This window comes from Cavia porcellus, unplaced genomic scaffold (assembly GCF_034190915.1).
Source record: "Cavia porcellus strain 051 isolate PalLab524CR breed Dunkin Hartley unplaced genomic scaffold, mCavPor4.1 scaffold_1, whole genome shotgun sequence".
In the NCBI taxonomy this organism is placed as follows: domain Eukaryota; kingdom Metazoa; phylum Chordata; class Mammalia; order Rodentia; family Caviidae; genus Cavia; species Cavia porcellus.
The window spans coordinates 177,115,609-177,133,521 of NW_026947484.1; the positions used below are offsets into that span (position 1 = coordinate 177,115,609).

At 42.8% G+C, this 17,913-nt stretch overlaps 1 protein-coding gene and 1 long non-coding RNA gene across 6 annotated transcripts in view; one reads left to right on the forward strand and one right to left on the reverse strand.

Annotated features, from left to right (window-relative positions):
• Positions 1-433: 433 nt before the first annotated feature.
• Positions 434-15,708, reverse strand: LOC106026226 (uncharacterized). The gene is made up of 3 exons (XR_010051506.1): positions 14,938-15,708; positions 11,932-12,220; positions 434-7,896 (listed from the first exon to the last, which is right to left on the reverse strand). It is a non-coding gene; the product is annotated as an uncharacterized LOC106026226 (long non-coding RNA).
• Positions 15,709-16,413: 705 nt separating this feature from the next.
• Positions 16,414-17,913, forward strand: part of Ecpas (Ecm29 proteasome adaptor and scaffold) — a 112,742-nt gene continuing 111,242 nt past the window's right edge. The window contains exon 1 of one of the 5 annotated variants that reach the window (XM_063260886.1): positions 16,414-16,587. In XM_063260886.1, coding sequence (XP_063116956.1) covers positions 16,566-16,587 — 22 coding nt within the window. In that variant the 5' untranslated portion in view covers positions 16,414-16,565. Of the gene's footprint in view, positions 16,704-16,803; positions 17,151-17,913 lie in introns of those variants that run through there. The other 4 variants (XM_063260881.1, XM_063260871.1, XM_003463812.5 and 1 more) reach the window with 4 other exon arrangements.

Below are 17,913 nucleotides of genomic sequence, written 5' to 3' on the forward strand. Positions count from 1 at the left end.
ATATACTCCAGCGGTATCACATCTGGAAGCACATAACATCAGTTTATCTCATTATGGGAGATACTCAATTAGATCATTTGAGTGAGGTAATGTCTTTAACTTTTGTTAAGAAAAATAAACTGGAGGCATTAGGTGTGGTGGCACACACCTGTAATCCCAAGTACTCAGGAGGCTGAAGTAGGAAGATCACCATGAATTTGAGGCCAGCTTGGATTATATAGGGAGTTCAAGGCCAGCGTAAACTATAAAGTGAGGCACTGTCTCAACAAACAAATGAACAATAGCAACAAAAAAATGAAGAGATGATACTTTGAGGTTATTTGAATGTCTTATTTCTCATCTATTAGTTTTAATAGTCATTAATATTGTTTGAATCTGTTTCTATTTTGGGGGTTACAAAACAAAATAGTAATTTTTCAATTTCTATCATTCCTTTTATGTGTATTATCTGGCAACCTTCTGTTAAAAAAAAAAAAGCTTTGCCAGACTCAATCCTCTTTTCATTTCTCATATCATTTTGAACTCATTAATTCTTTTAATGAAATTCAATGTGTTATAATCCATTTAACATAATTTCTCTCTGAGGGCATGGCTAACACAGGAGAATTAGAAATAACTCCTAATTAGATTATAAATCTTTTCCCCCAAATGGCAAAAATCTCTGTATATCATAGCATAGCTAAAGTCAAGAATAATGCGATTTATCAGAAATAGGAGAATTAGCAATTAATGATGAGACACCCACACCCCTGCCCCTTCCCATCTCCCAACTCCAGAGTTCTGACTGCCACATTTATACTAATCCCCAAGCAAAAGTTTCTCTCTGGGAAAATGGATTGATCTAGGAAAAAATGCCTAGCGGTACTAATATTGTATGGCTCCAATGAAATAAATAAGAGCCAGCATTCTAAGACTCAGTTAAAAAGCTCTGGATCCCTATATGCAGAGATTACAATCTGTTTTCTAGTGACTCTTCAATATGAACTCTTCACTCTTCAATATGAACAGCTAAGGGTCACCCAGCATTTGAGGGAAGTGTCTAATATGATGACAGAGATCTAAACAAACAACAACAACAAAAACAAAGACAACTTGGACAAAGCAGGAGTTTTCCAGAAGAACATTTCCAAAATTCTATTAATATCCTCAGAACAGGGGGCTGGGGATTTAGCTCAGCGGCATAAACACCTGCCTTGCAAGCAGGCGGTCGTGAGTTCGATCCCTGGTACCAATAAAAAAGAAATCCTCAGAACAGTAATAAAATTATAACTAAAATTAAGACAATGATAAAAGGCATTTTATCCATGAAGAAATTACAGGCCACTTTTGAAAAGAGAACAATCAGAGAAATTAAAATGCAAATTTCAGGAATTTAAAAACACTGATAGGGTTGAAAGACAATAAAAGTTGATAAACCTTTTAGAAAGTAGACTAGAAGAGAGAGAGAGGAGAGAGAAAGAGAAATAAAAAGAAGATACGTTATGTACATGATGAATGTACATGTACTAATAAAGTTAAAAAACAAAGAAGACAAATACACGAGAAATTAAAGGCAAAAGATAAAAGTTAAATGATTAATCAAGGAAGTGTTATCATGTGATTAACAGCAGTTTCAAGAAGAGTAAAAAATTATTTTAAAAAATTTGAAAATATTTCCCAGAAATTGATAGGACTATTGAGTGCCCAGCAAAATAAATGAAAGTAAGCACAATAGGATGAAGGGAATATTAAACCTTGTAAGGAGAAAGAGAGAAAATGTAAACTGTATATATATATATATATATATAAATCACATGACAATGCCAGTAGACTTGTCTGTAGTTGGCAGGTAGAAAAAATTGAATAGTGCCTTCAAAATCAGAGAAGGGGAAGTTGTTTCCAACTAAGAATTCTCTCCCACTACCTTGAGTATTTTAGTGTAGATTAGAGACATCTTCAGATACATAAGGTCCCCAACATTTACTTCCCAGGGCCCCTTTCTCAGGCAGTTCCTAGACCAGAGAACACTACACTGTTGACCTTAGTCCAAATCAAGTTTGTTATCTTAATTTAGATATTTTTAAAAGTATTTATTTTTACTTTATAATTGACACATAAAATTTGTACAAAAAAGACAGCCATCAGCAGGGTGACTTACAATGAGAAGTGAAAATATGTGGATTAGCTATAATATACCAAACTAGTGATATTTACAAATCATTAAAATACCACCCTTCCCTAGAAAGTAAAGTTTGTGTGTATTTGTGAGATACCATGCGATGTTTTGATACTTGTGTATGCTGTGTAAAGCATGGCAACCAAGACACTGCAGGTGGGAGGGTGGGAGGGGACGGGGCATGGGTCTCGTCATTATAGGATAAACACATCTATCTCCTCAAACATTTATCATTTTTTGTGTGAAATGTTCAAAATCTTCTCTTTCTTTGCTTCTTTTCTTTTCTTTATTGGTACCAGGGATCGAACTCATGACCCTGTACTTGCAAGGCAGGCGCTTATGCCACTGAGCTAAATCCCCAGTCCCATTCTTTTCTTTTTTTGCTTGCTTGATTTCTTTGCTTTCTTTCTTTTCTGTTTTGAGACAGGGTCTTGCTATGTAGTTCAGGCTAACCTCGAACTCAGCATGTAGCCCAGGGTGGCCTTGAATTCATGGCCTCTGACCACTTTGTGCTAGGATTACAAATGTGCCCCTCTGCTCAAAACCCTTTCAACTAGCTTTATTCAAATACCCATCATAATTATTTAAAGTCACCCTATGTGTAATAGAACATTAGAACTCTTTGTAAATTAAACTTTTGAAACACAGCTTTGCCTATGAACTATGACTGTCATCATGCTCTCAGGGCAGAGTTGAGTAATTGTGTTAGAGTGCATAGTTCATGAAGCCTAGACCATGAATAGCTCATTACAAAGGAAGTTTACTGAGTCAGGGATTTAGCTCAGTGGCATAAGCACCTGCCTTGCAAGCATGGGGTTGTGAGTTTGATCCCTGGTACCAAAAACAAAACAAAACAAAAAGGAAGTTTAGCAGGGTTGGGGGTGTAGCTCAATAGTAGAGTGCTTTGGTGCCTGCTTAGCACACAGTAGACTAGATTTGATCCTTACACACACACACACACACACACACACACACACACAGGTGTATGTGTGTGGGGGGTATAAACCAAGACAATAGAGGTAAAAGGTTAACAGGGAGTTGCCACAGTGACAGTAAAAGGTCATCTTAGAATTACAATTGCGCAGCAGCTTCAGAGAGCGTAGGTTGAAGCAAGTGGAGAGAAGGTTCCAGGATTATCTCTAAGGAGAAAACAAAAGGAACGAATGCGTTGGACTTTATTAAGAGTGTTTTGGAGTTTTGCCACAATTGAGGGGCAGCCATGTGGACAACAAAACAGTGAGCTGGAGAAATTAAAAAGTGAAATGAGGCAGGTATAGCTAGAGAGAATAAGTGAAAGAAAGTGTTAGCTTTCCATGGTTGTTTCAAAACACCTAAGAAAATCTATTTAAAGGAGGAAGGATTTATTTGGGTTCACAGTTTCAGAGGTTTCAGCAGCTTTTCGGCCTCGAGTGAAGCAATACATCATGATGGAGGGCACGTGGAGGAGCAAAGCTACTCATGGTGGCTGGAGAAGGGAGGGGGAACAGAAGGGGAGAGAGCTGTAGTTCCACGCCCCCAATGACATAAGACCCCCCACCACTTCCTAAGGGTTCCACTGCCTCCTAATAGTGGTAAGGTGGGGCCCAAACCCCCCCACCTTTTTTTTAGGACTAGAGATCGAACTGAGGGTCTCAGTTGTGAGAAGCAAATGCTCTGTCACCGAGTTACGTCCACAGCCCTAGGGATCAAGCCTTTAACACATGGGCCGTCTGGGGACCTTCTGGATCTAACTGGAGCAGTAGTTGATAAACAGAAGAGAATCACAGAGCAACCTAAGGAGAATCAACAGAGTAGGGTTTTGATAGCTCAGATATAATCAATAGAAGGAATTGTAGTAGTAGGTTGATCGTCAGGTGATTAGTTTCAGGGGGAGTGTGGCAGGCTGAGGAAAGGATGAAAATGTAGTTTAACTGTGAGAATAGAAGCAGAAGGATCAGGTAGGGTTTTGTTTTTTTTAAATTTTAACAGAGAGACTGAGACACAGTAGATTGGGAAGAGCATGCATGAAGATGTGTTGCTATTTTTATGCAGCAAAGGCTTCCTGGGAGTACAGGAAGATTTCTCAGGATACATGAGCATGGATAATATCAGTCTGTACTCTGTCTATAGTCTTTCTTCAGATTGACTTGCCTAAGATCACCTGTAAGGATAAAACATCCTATTCACAATGACCTTCTGCTAGCTTTATAAAAGTAGGCAATATTCCTAGTCATTTCCAGGATTAACTATGGCTCATTGCCCCTACAGTGACAACTCCAATATTACCATCAAATGTACATCTTGCTATGTCAGCATAGGTAATAAGGAAGCAAATGACAGGAACTGGATATTTTTGTTGTGTGTGTGCAGAAAAGCCCTATCATTTTCCTTATAAGATGCATTTTCAGTGAAAATTTACATTTAATGTCTCAAAAATATTCTTAGTCCCTAATAGTTCAAAGCCTATAAATCATGTGTGTATATCATTTTGATAGGCTGTGTACTACTATTAATACTTAATACAAAATAATTGTGGGAACATTTTAAATTTATGTATACATTTTTGTTGAAGAAATTGATAATGAAGTGAACAATAAAAGTTTTCAAGGTTAAAACTACACTGAACTAAGGCTAGGGGTGTAGCACAGTGGCACTGCGGCTGTTTAGCATGGATAAGGCCTGGGTTTAGTCCCTAGCACAAAAACAGGCAAAACAAACCACACAATCATGCTTGAAGAGGGCCTAGCTACTGCTCCAGCTGGCAACAGACTATAATGTTGCCCATGTGATCCTGGTTTTGCGGGCAGACAGAATGTAAGAGTTATGTGGCCCGGAGGGCTTCCATTGAGATTTCAAAGGCAAACCTGGGAGGCCATGCAATGTTAGCAGAGTTAGAGTTCCTATCGTAGCCCCTAAGAGGGTGATGTATGAAGCTAGGAGAGTAAAGCCGAAACTACAATGGAAATCCCAGGAAGTTAGAGATGCCAGGTACATGGAATGTCTGTTGAGACACAGGCAGTGAGCAGAATCAGCCTAAGACGGAAGCCATGAAGGTTGTTAACTGTCATGACCATAGGGGCAGGGTTTCTCAAGCCCTCTGAGCTCGGGCCATGCCACCCTGGGACCCAGATGTTGGAAATGGACAGTTTAATATTTGCCTTCATGAAGGGTTTTGATCTTGCTTTGGCGCAGCTCTCTTTCTGGTGCCTCCATTGTTCATTTTTAGAATGGATGTGTTTACCCTGTGCTATGGTATCTTGAGAGTATATAACTAATTTTTAATTTTTACAAGGACTCACAGTGAAGCTTGCTTTGATCTCAAAGGAGTCCTAGGACTTGAGCTTTTGACTAGTGCTGGGACTGTGGAGCCTCGGGGGACTCTCAGGGATAGACTAATGTATTTTGCATTGTGAGGAGATGAGCTTTTGGAGGCTAGACACAGAATATTATGGTTTGGATCTGAAATGCCCCCATTCCAGAAGGCTCATTGTTTCGGGGCTCAGTCCCCAATGCAGCAGTGTTAAGAGATGAGGATTTTGTGAAGTGATTGGATCATGAGGCTATAAATTCATAGATTAATCTACCGACGAGGTCATAGCTCCTCAGAGTTAATAGGTACTAGGGACTAATGGGATGGAGATCACTAGGAAAATGACTTTGAAGGGTTTATTTTGTTCCTGGTCCTTTCCTTGGTGGCTTTGCTCCTCTCTCTCGACCTTCAGGCTGCTGCCAGTGAAGGACCAGAAATTTAAAGGTTATAGTTGATAGAATTTTCGGCACAGAAGGGAACCATCTGATAGAATTTTCAGCATGGCTAAAAAGATTAAGAAGCATGAAATAAAAATGGCCTTTATATTAAGAATGTGGGGAAAGACTCCATGACCTCCGGGTCCTGGCATTGTCTCCACCAGACACGTGGTGTGGGTGCATACATGTAGCTTAGGTTTGGGGTGGTGCCTAAGGGGCATTACTGATGCACTGGTAGCCCATTGGAATTCATTTGGTGCCACAGGTAAATTGCCTAGGGGCGGGAACAGTGATCTCAAGATAGAGCCCCTTGGTTCCACCTCCCAGGCTCTCACCCGCTAGTGTCCCATCTGGGGCAAAATCCTTTCAATAGTGACACTTTAAGCCTTGTTGTAACTGTAAGCTTTTAATTTGATCCCATCCATAAGACTGAAGTCTCTAGAATGCTCACTTGGGTTTGTAACTTTATATCAACCTCTCTCTGAATTTTCCAGCTTTCATAAGCAGTTCTTGTCCAATTATTTACAAAGTGAGCAGTTTGTATTGAATGTGCTAATGCTGTGGAGCCAATAGCTGCACTGGCTATCAAAAGAACTAGGGAAGTAATCCCTGCAGTAATCAACCCAAGCATCTTCTTGGTTCGATTGTTAAATCTTTTGATCAAGGGGCTGGGGATTTAGCTCAGCGGCATAAGCGCCTGCCTTGCAAGCAGGCAGTGTTCGATCCCTGGTACCAGTAAAAAGGAAAAAGACAAAAAAAAAATCTTTTGATCAAGGTCTCCACCAACAGGGAAGTAGGTGAGTGATACCAAGGCTCCATTACATTGACTGGAAGCCAAACTCCAGGCATCCTGCCCATGACTATTATCATGGAGTCCTTAGAAAGAAACTCAGGCATGATACAATGGGTTAGACAACAATTAGTACATGAGAACATATTTTGTTGCCATTCTATCTTTCCTATCAACAGTACGTAAGGATCATAAACACATACATTTATTCTTATATGCCTATCACTCTGTAACACTACTTTTACTTTTCCTCCATCAAGTGACTGCAGATGTCCAGTCTGTAGCTGTCCTGCATGAAAAGGCAAGGCTAGCTTCCATAAAGTGTGCTGCATGGGGCCAGCCCTGTCATTGATAATAAGTCTAGGAATAGGAGAATTGAGGCCTTTACCTGACCACGTAATATTAGATAAGGCTTCTGAGGTCATTGTATTGTCAGGAGAGCCTGAAAAGGAAATCTCATGCCAATCTTGACTTTTTCTCGTAAGTAAACCTCTGGGACACCAGTCTATAAAGGAATAATTGAATTTGCATATAATCTGCCCATGGTATGGATCTCTGCAATATTGCCAAGGGCCCAAATCACATTCCTTGAAACGAGGAGCGCGAGCTACTGGAATACAGATAGGAATGTTAGGTTTGAATTCTCCAACAAAGTTACCATCTGAAGGAATAGAAGTCAAGGTCAGTAAGGCAAAGGGTTCCTTTGACAGCTGTATCTTCCAAACCTGATTTACAGCAGACGTACAGGGGTTAGAGTCTTGCTGTAGTTGAATTACACATAAGGGAGAATATACAAAATGAGAGGTAATATTTACTTTAGCTCTTCTTGTCGATGCTTGAAAAAATGGGGCCTGGCATAACAGTAAATGTAGGATTCTTGCTTTCTACAGAATGGAAAATTTCTGGTGGCCTGTCCATCCAAGTAAAGGGTCTGATCAGAGGTGGATTAGGTATGTGAGCCCAGTACTCCTGTCCCTGAACCAAAGGAACACATGTTGTAGCTGTTAGGATAACAAGCACTGTAAGGAAAAAACTGTCAGTGATTGAATCAAACCCTGGCTGTTAATTAGATGGCAAGCTCCATGACTGGTCTGCTGCAGGGCTTCCAAGACAGTGGTGATATGCTGTAAGGTTTATTGCTTGAGGTCTTGACAGTCATGCAGGTGGGTGAGATTCTGGCCACGCAACAGCAACAGCTCTGATGATCGTAACATCTGCCAATAATCTGTGGAGATATAAGAATAGTCTTGACCCCAATTTAAAAGTGATACCAGACCATTCCATACACCTGATTGGAGGTTATGCCAAGGTACAAGGTGTAAGGACTTCATAGAATGGTCAGATTTTCGTTCCCAGCATATCATATCTGTCAGCAAATCAGAATCAAAGGTAGGGTTTAGAAAATTTAGAACATATGTAGCAAAATCTAAGTAGATTTGAGGAGAATTTTGACCCTCTAGTCCCCCTTGTTTTTGTCTGATTAATTGAACTTTTAATTTAAAACAAGTACACTCAATTACTGTGTGACCTTTGGGATTATAGGGTATTCTTGTGAAATGTTTCATATCCCAGTTGTTAGGATAATACTAAAAAAGCTTGGTAATATAAGTAGGTCTAATACTACATTTTATTGTTAGTGATACCCTTAAGTTAGCAAAAACTGATACACAGTAATGTATGATTACATGTTTATTCTACTTACCTGAATGACAGGTAGCATGGAAGCTATCTATAGAGGCACGAATACATTTAAGCTTGTTATTACTTATTGAAAGGTTTTTGCCCCAGATGGGACACTGTAGCCGGTGGGAAGCTTGGAGGTGGAATCAAGGGGCTCTATCTTCCCCAACCCTAGCAATTCACCTGTGGCATGAGATGAGTACCAATGGGCTACCTGTGCATCGCTAATGCCCCTTAGGCACCACCCCAAACCTAAGCTACATGTATGCCCCCACACCAGGTGTCTGGCGGAGAGAATGCCAGACCCCGGAGAGAATGCCAGATCCCAGAGGGTCAGGGGTCTCTCCCCACATTCTTAAAATAAAGGTCATTTATATTTCATACTTCTTATCACGCCAAAATCCTATCAGATGGTTCCCTTCCGCGCCGAAAAATTCTATCACTTATGAGGTACAAAAGGTTAGCTGTAATACTTTTGTGATTATAATTCTGTTGAGGAACAGGCCCAGAAACATGTTTACAGGCAAAAATAACACAATTTGTCCAGCCTGTGCTATGGTAATTTTAAATGTCTATAATAAAGGTTTGGAAATGTAATGAAAAAAATTATAGGCTTATCCTAAATTATAAAAAATGGAAGCCAGGGGCTGGGGATTTAGCTCAGCGGCATAAGCACCTGCCTTGCAAGCAGGCAGTCGTGAGTTCAATCCCTGGTACCGATAAAAAAAAAAAAAAAAAAAGGAAGCTGGGTTTATCAGAGTATCTGTATTACGATCACAAAAAGCCAGTGAATTGGGGGGATTAAAATAGGTTGTAATAAGACCATTAAGGAATGCAGCAGTTTTAATGAATGTATCCCATAGCACTTTTGAAATTACTTGTAACAGTGTGGGCTTAAATTGACCACCTTGGTAGTAACAAGTAACAAGTGATGTTATTATGCTTGCCTGTCCATCATGGCTGACATAAGGTAGCTGCAGTAACTGAGGAGAGCCTGAACCTAGCAATGTCAGGGAGGCGGGACTAAGCAACCAAGTCTGCATCCATGATTGGCTGTTTACTACAGTGACTTCAGTTCTCATACCCAGCAATGCAGTAAGAGCTTTGTCAATTAATTTATGAGTACTTGTATGAAGTGAAATACCCTGGGCAAAATAAGGTTTATTGTTTAAAGGCTTGTTTTTAACAGGTTCATTTATAGGATCAAAGGCAGGAGTGGCAATTTTCATGGAACTCAAAATTGGCCTTTTTACTCTTAAATAACAAATGTAAGGTTCCCTGAGTGAATGTAATTCTGCCTGCTGATTGGTTTGATGGACTGGGGAAACTAGGGGCACAGAGAGATTGTTGGTAGTCTGATTAGGACTGGATAAAAATATCTTAATTGGTTTTGAATTATTGGAGTATTGGCTCAGAGGCCTCTTACTCTTATTGAAGTATTTTAGTTGGGCACATGATTTGGTTTTTGTAAGAGTATACCATTTTTATGAAATTTAGATTTACAGTGTTTTTTCCAGTGAAACCCTTTCATACGTGGACACAGACTAGGCGCAGCCTGTGTATTTAAAGGGACTGGCACCTTTAGAGATGCTGCATAGTTTCTTCTAATATGTTTTCCTTTGTCATACTTAAAACATTTAATTACATTTAATTTGTCAGTAAGGTGTTGGGACACAGCCTGTGCTATAAGTACCGAAGTATGAGTGGAAGATCCAACATGTTGGCATGTTTGAATATAAGTGGACAAGTCTGTAGTGTGCAGGACTGATGCCAACGCTCTCTTAAGTCTTCATTAGCATTGTCATATGCTAATTGAGGAAGGATAAATTTAGCAGCCTCTTGAGATATTTGTCTATGTACTGCTTCTTGTAGTCCAGCTATAAACTGTGTGTAAGTCTCTGTAGGGCCTTGCAGAATTTGGGTAAATGATCTATTAGGTGTACCATCCTCTGGGACGGGGTGGGGTTTTTTTGTGAGTGGGAAAGCGGGAGGTATGCTGTGATGTGTCTGTACAGTAGCAGTCTCTGAGTTGGGGGTGGCAAGTGAGGCCGCATATGTGAGTACATTGGAAAGACTTTGTATTTCTTGATGAATATCTTTGTGAATATGTTGTAATAATGAACTCAATTGATTGTCTGCATTTTCAAAATGAGCTTCATTCATCCCTCTCAACTCATTTGGAGGCATATTTCTGTGATGATCTGAATTATTTGCAATTGTTACTTCAGGGCTCCTTTCTAATTCACTTGCCTTAGCCATTAGTTTGTCTTTTGTAATGGAAATGTGATGTTGGTCTGTGTCCTTTGTTAAGCCAAGTGTCCAGTAATATTTGGGAGGAAAGAGAAAATGGTCTTGCCCAGATTGGGAACTGACTGACAGTGTGTGGTAACACAAAGGCAAGAAGTTGAGAGTGCTCTACAAGAATTCATTGCCATCTCTTAGTTTAGGCTAAGATCAGAGCAAGGAATCCTAAAGGGCCAGAAAGCAGTAGAAATATTTGAGATGATGAGAATCTTTTTTTTTTTTTTTTTTGTCTTTTTCATTTTTATCCGTACCGGGGATCGAACTCACGACCGCCTGCTAGCAAGGCAGGTGCTTATGACGCTGAGCTAAATCCCCAGCCCCGATGATGAGAATCTTAAAAGGTATTCTAAAATCACAAGAATTAGAGAAAGAGTGGACAGTTTTTGTATCATAGACATTGATGTTTGTGAATGTGTGTTTTAGAAGTGAAATGTCTTGAGCCATGACATGGTTTTAAGGGTAGCGAAATATATCTTTAATATTTCATGTAATAAAAAATAGAGATGAAGAGGTTAATTGTGAACTTTGTGGGAAATTTGGATATAGTCCCTGACTTTTTCACGAACCTTGGATCTAGTCCCTTTTTCAGGAACTAAAACGAATACCATATAAGACTAATGCAATTTTTGCCAGTCTGGAACTCTTTAGGATTTTGAATCATTTGGGATAATTTAATTTTCTAGATAATTGAAGATTAATCCTTATAGGCATCTGCAGTTGTTCAGAAGAATCATTAAATAAAACTTAAAATATACTTCACGATTTCTTTGTGGGGCTGAGGGTCAAATCCAGCGTAACTTACTTTTGAAAGAGTTTTGGCCCTGACAGGACACTGTAGCAGGTGAAGCCTTAGAGGCGGAACCAAGGAGCTACTATGTCCCCCACCCCTAGGAATTTACCTGTGACTCCATCTTCCCCGCCCAGGAATTTACCTATGGCGCCAAAGACCAATGAGCTACCCCTGCAGCCCTAATGCCCCCTTAGGTTCCACCCCAAACCCAGGCTACTTATATACCGCCCACGCCACGCCTCCGCCAGAGAGAAAGCCAGGCTCCAGCGGTTGGGGGTTGTTTTGGTTTTTTCTCTCCACGTTCTCAGAATAAAGGCCTCTTTTGTTTTATACTTCTCATCTTTTGGACCTAAAATCAATTAATTTATTATGTTTATTCATTTATATTCGTGGAGTAGTAAAGATTGAACTCAAGGCCTCATATATGCTAGGCAAGCACTCTACCACTCAGGGGCAGTCCCAGCCTTGTCTGTTTATTTATCTTACCTAGTTTCAATGAGCGACTGGGCTCACACTTGGAGTTCTCCTTCCTCAGCCTCTTGATTAGCTAAGTGTGTACTACAAAAGGTGGTACTGTAGCAGAAAATGCTCTCCACAACTTGCCCAGCCAGTATACTTCAGTTTAATTGCCCAGGTTCCAGTCGCTTCTTGTCTCTTAGAAATAGCTGATCACTGTGATGCAAAGCTGGTCTGAGGCTGGAGGAGCACTGTGAATTCGAGGCCAGCCTGTGCTACAATGTGAGTTCAAGGCCAGCCTGAACTTCAGAGTAAAACCCTGTCTCAAAAAAAAAAAAAAAAAAAAAAAAAAAGCTGGTCACTAAGATGCACATTGTATAGGCTAATCCCTAAGGGATAAGCTATTCTGCTTCTGTACTTCCTCCTTGCTTATCCCATCGAAAGCCCTAGCCCATCCATCAGAGATCAGGGCCAGATACTCTGGGACTCATCCGGATGGTGCTGGTCAATGTAAATAAATCTGCCTGCAAATCCTGGATGTTGTTTTGGTATTTCTGCTTGCAGTTGCAGTATCACAACAGGTGTGTACCACAACACCTGGGCAATATGATTATTATATTATTTTTTGGTACCGGGGATTGAACTCATGACTTCATGCTTGCCAGGCAGGCTTTTATGCCGCTGAGCTAAATCCCTGACCCAATATTCTTTGATTTTTTAAGGACAGGATCTCTTAAGCTATCCAGGCTCATTTCAAATTCGTAGATGTAAGTGATCCTTCTGCCTCAGTCTCCTGAATAGTTGTGACTACACTGCATGCTCTCCTGTGTCTGGCTTACTTTGTTTCTGATGCTCATATAGATATTTTATATTACCCTTGCTACATACTGTCTGGCCTCCTGAGTGCTGGGATTACCGGTGTATGTACCATGCCCAGCTTCATCTTATACTTCCTAAATACCTTAACACAGCAATTCTTATCATTTGAGTTCTTAGTTTCATCTCATAATTTTTCTGTTTGTTTTTTTCAGTGTTTATCATCCACGCACCATTCCAGAAGGGCACTGATATTTTGCTTTATCTCTTGAAATAAGATGGTTTCCTTTGTTAGAAGTGTGTTTAACATGGCTAGGAACTAAAAGGGAAAAGGAGTTTTTTAAAGAATAAGAAAATAATTTCTTGGTTCTTGGATTTTGTGTTAGTTTCTTGGTAGCTTTCTGCCCCCCCCACCTGCTCCCACACCCCAATTCTTATCTATGTTGTTTTTTTGTGGTGTTGGGCATTGAACCCAGGGCCTCAGGCATGCTAGGCAAGCACTACCCATAACCCTTGTTTATATGAAAATTTAAGTGATTATCTCAAGGTTGCTATTCACAACTGAAATACTTCATACAAACACGAAGGTATTTATCAGAAAAAATACATATAACTTGAAGGGAGAAGCAACTTAAGAAAGGTATAGCTTTAAACAATAGTGATCAGAAGCAGTGCTGTAAGCTGCTTATAAACTGTTATGTATAATGAGACATTAAACATCCTGGCTGAAAATGTGGATCAGCAGTATAGTGTTTGCCTAGCATGTGCAAGGTTTGATCCTCACCACTGGGGAAAAAATTCTTTTTCATCTTAGTTTTCTATCTCCATATAGGAATATATGATTACACAATGATGTATGCATACAAATGTTTTATAACAGCATTGTTTGCAATAGCAAAACATTGTAAATAACCTAAATGCCCAATAGGGAAATGCTTAGGCAGACATTTAAAAGAATGAAGTATTTCTGTACATTCCAGTCAGTGGTTAAGAATACAGAGCATAGGGGCTGGGGATTTAGCTCAGCGGCATAGGTGCCTGCCTTGCAAGCAGGCTGTCGTGAGCTCGGTCCCTGGTACCCATAAAAAGGAAAAAGACAAAAAAAAAAAAAAACAAAAAAAAGAATACAGAACATAGGGGCTAGGGATTTAGTTCAGTAGCATAAGCACCTGCCTGGCAAGCGCAAGGTCATGCAAGGTCATGAGTTCAATCCCTCGTACCAAAAAAAAAAAAAAAAAAAAGAAAAAAGAATAGACTATTGGGACTGGGGGAATATAGCTCAGTGGCGCACCACCTGCCTGGCAAGTGTGAGGTTCTAAGTTTGGTTACTGGTACTTCTCCCTGAAAAAAAAGAATATAGACTTTGGGGCTGGTCTGGTTACCTAGCTCAGAGGGTCTGGTTACATAGCTCAGTGGCAGAGGGTCTGCTCAGAGGTAGGGCATTGGGCATTGAACCTAGGTTCCATCCCTAGCACCACACACACACCTACTTTCCAAGACCGTTGAAAGGATTATATAAATTCATCAAAGTGAAACATTTAGAATGGTGTTTGGCAAAATTAGTATTTTATTAGCTATTATTATGATTCCTGATATGGAAGAGCATATTTTGACTTGGTGAAAAGTTGAAGGTTACAATAATATGTGTAGTAGGACTCTTTTTACCAGAAGTATGTGTACATACATATATGATTTGCACACATGAAAGATTATAATTTCTATATACTTGGAACTAAAGAGTTGACTAGTCTTGTCTTGAGGTTACAAATTGCCTTCTTTTTGCGACAGGGTCTTGCTATGTAGTCCAAGCTGGCTGAAACTCACAGGGACCCTTCTGCCTCAACCTCTTGAGAGCTGGAATTAGAGGTGCACTACTATGACTGTTCAAAGACTTTTTTTTTTTCCTAGAACGCATACTTGTTTTGGATGGCTTGGAAAGCTCCATTTGAAATTATGGGAAGTCAGTTTCCCTAACAAGTGTTTGTATAACCATTTCATTGTCACAGAAATAATTAGGAAAAGTTGCAAGTACTAAACTGTTAACAGGGATTATTTCTGAGGAGTTGGATGAGGGAATGGTGAATGTGATGAGATCTTTACTTTATAAACTTTTGCACTGTTTGTCAATAGTTGATTGCACATTTTTGGGGGCAGCAACATCAAACAAAAGAGCAAGCATGTGCTTCAAAAGAATAATGGGCCCAGTGGTGTGGCATATACCTGTAGTTTTCAGCTACTGAGGCAGCGGAGGCAGCAGGATCACTTGGGTCCTGAGTCTTGAGGCCAACCAGTAACACGGAAAAAACCTGCTCAAAAATAACAAACAGGGCCAGGGATAAAGCTCAGTGGCATAGCGCTGCCTGGAAAGTGTGAAAAGTTCGACTCCCAGTACCAAAAAACAGAAACAGTACACATTACTAAGAGAATCCATCTCAAAAATAATAGTACATTCATGTTATGTACTGTTAAATACTTAAGTACATTCATGCTTAGGATATGTACTATTATCTCATTAGCAAAGAGTATTGATAGTGTTTTTTGAATATCAATTTTTTTTTCTTCTGGTGCTGGGGATTGCTGTCTCATGCATGTCGGTGAGCATTTTACCACTGAGCTACATCCCTAGACTGGGAACGACAAGGGAACCCAGTTCAACACACTGTATACAGGGCTACATGTATGTGCGTGGAGAATAGTTAAGGAAGATGCATAGTCAATTCTACCTTCGGTAATTTTTTCTGTAGAGTGAGATGGTGGGGCTGGGTAAAAGGGCTTTTTGTATGATACTCTGAATCATTTGCATTCCTTACAAAGATAGAATAAATTTCTGTAATAAAAATAAAGGACAGTGTTTTTAGTGTTAGGTACCTTGTATTTGCCTGTTATACTTCATTTTAAAGACATTAATTAAACTTTTAGAGTTTTACATTTTTAGGAATAAATCCAATTTCAATTTATTTAGGACTTTGATTTCTTCCTGTTATATAAAAAAAGCATCCTACATTTCATAACTCATTACAACAGTACTTGAAAGTACAATTATGAAATCCCTTTTTTTTAGTGTTTATTAGTACATGTTTGCAGAACATCATGATTACTTTGAGAGTCGGTACATCCACATAACACATTCCTCATCTCTTTCCCCTCCCCACCTTCCTCATCCTCCTCTCTCTCTGCCCGTGTCTTGTGCAATTTCTTAATTTGGATTCCATATTGCAAGTATTCATGACTCAATTGTCAAGGTGAAGTCGTAAAATTCATCGGTATGGGGGGGAAAATTAAGATATATTATCTACAGGCACAAACTCCCCATGATGTATGTGATACCAATAAAGTTAAATTAAATAAAAAAAAAAAACACTTGGGTTACCAAGATCCTACAATCTTAACAGCGCATATAATTTCACGGGAACTTCGGCAATCCTGGTTCACTTAACTTTCCGCGGGTTTAGCAGATTTCCTTCCCTCGCAGCCTCCAGCTCCTGTACCTTGCTCTGGGGGCACCGGGCGCACCGCGGCTCGCCCGGGACTGAGTCAGCGCCAGGGCCGAAAAGTTCGGCGGGAGGCGCAGGGCGGGGCTTCCTCCCGCCGACTCCGAACCCGGCTCTCCTTTTCCGAGTCCACGTCTCTTCCTTTGGACTGGCTTGTTTCTTCAGGTCGGGCCCAGCCAACGTGACAGCCTCAGCCCTTTAAAACGGGAGTCCCGGCCCCGCCTCGAGGATCTCCTGGGGCCCGGACTGCGCGGCCCAGTCCCTCGCGGGCCGCAGGGCGCGCTTCTTCGGGCCCAGCTCGCCCAGCATCTCCGCCCTCGGCGCCCACCTTGTGGGGCGGCGCTCCGCACCTCGGGCATGGAGACCGGCTCGGACTCAGGTCAGGGGCCGAGCGTGCGGCCGCGGGGACGACAGGCTACACCGCGTGCGGCGGGCGGTTAGGCCGCCGCATGCCGGGTCCGCGCGCGGAGCGCTCGCCGAGCCGGTCGGCGGCAGGTGGGCAGGACGAGCCGTGAGCGAGAGAGCGAGGGCGGGCGCGCGAGGGGCCGGCGGGGGGGCCGCTGGGAGGATGGCTCAGCTCTTTCTAAATATAAAACCGGCGTGAGCCCGGCGAGCGCGGCGCGGAGCCGCACAGCGGCCGAGCGGGGAGTCGGCGCACGGGTGGCGGCTCCGCAGAGGCGCGAGGCCGAGGGAGCGCCGGAGTCGCGAGCTCGCGAGGGGCGGCGAGAGCGACGCTCGCAGCGCCGAGGACGCAGGCGACGGCAGGCGGGCCTGGTGGGCGCAGCGCGGCCCGCGCCACTGACCGACCGGAGGCGGCCCCGGGCTCCGCCGCCCTGGGCGCCGCGAGCCCCCCGCGCGCGTTCTCGCCCTCTCGCCCCTCCCTCCTCCCTCCGGGGTGCAACATGGCTGCGGCCGCCGCCTCCGCCTCCCAAGACGAGCTGAGTAAGTACCGCGGCCGAGCCTTCGGCGGCGAGCCCGAACGAACGCCATGCGGGCCAGGGGGCGGCGGCTGAGCCGCGCCGGAGGCCTGGGGCGCGCTCGCGTGGCGCTGGGCCGCGGGGGAAGGCCGGCGGCGCAGGGCTGGGGAGCTCGGGCCTGGCTGGCGGGCGGGGCGCGGGACGCCGGACGCCACCGGTGTTTGTAGGCCTCAGGTTTGCACCGTCACGTTGCGAAATTGAAACCAGAGCTCCGGGCGGAGCCACCTCTGCCCGAGACCCGCCCCAGCCCGCGGTTGGGGGTGTCCGGCGGGGCGTATCGCGGTGCGGGGCAGCGGGCGGGCCGGAGCCTCAAGGTGTGGGACAGTGCCTGCCAGCCTGGTCTGACCTCGCCGTGTCCCCCGTGCTGTTAGGCGAGTTCTGAAAATGAATCTGTAGGGAAGGGGGAGAAAGTGCCCTTCTGTGACACCCTAGAAATCAGCTAAAAGGTCACGGCTAGGCGATGACCCTCGGGTGGAGAGGGAGAGAAAACAGAGAGGGCCACCCTACTGGCTGCAGTAGAGACCATGGGTGACGGCGTTGTCAGAAAGCAGGGTCGGTCAGTGCCCACTGGACGAGAAGCGTTGCAGCTAGGGTGAGCAGTGGTCACCCTGAATCCCAGGCCGCTCTGTCTGCCCGCCTGGGTGCTTTGTGGGAAGTGTAGTCCGGGAGTGCAGCAGGCGCACGCTGAGGTCATGAATATTCAACTTCCAGAGCACGGTTTCTTGTTG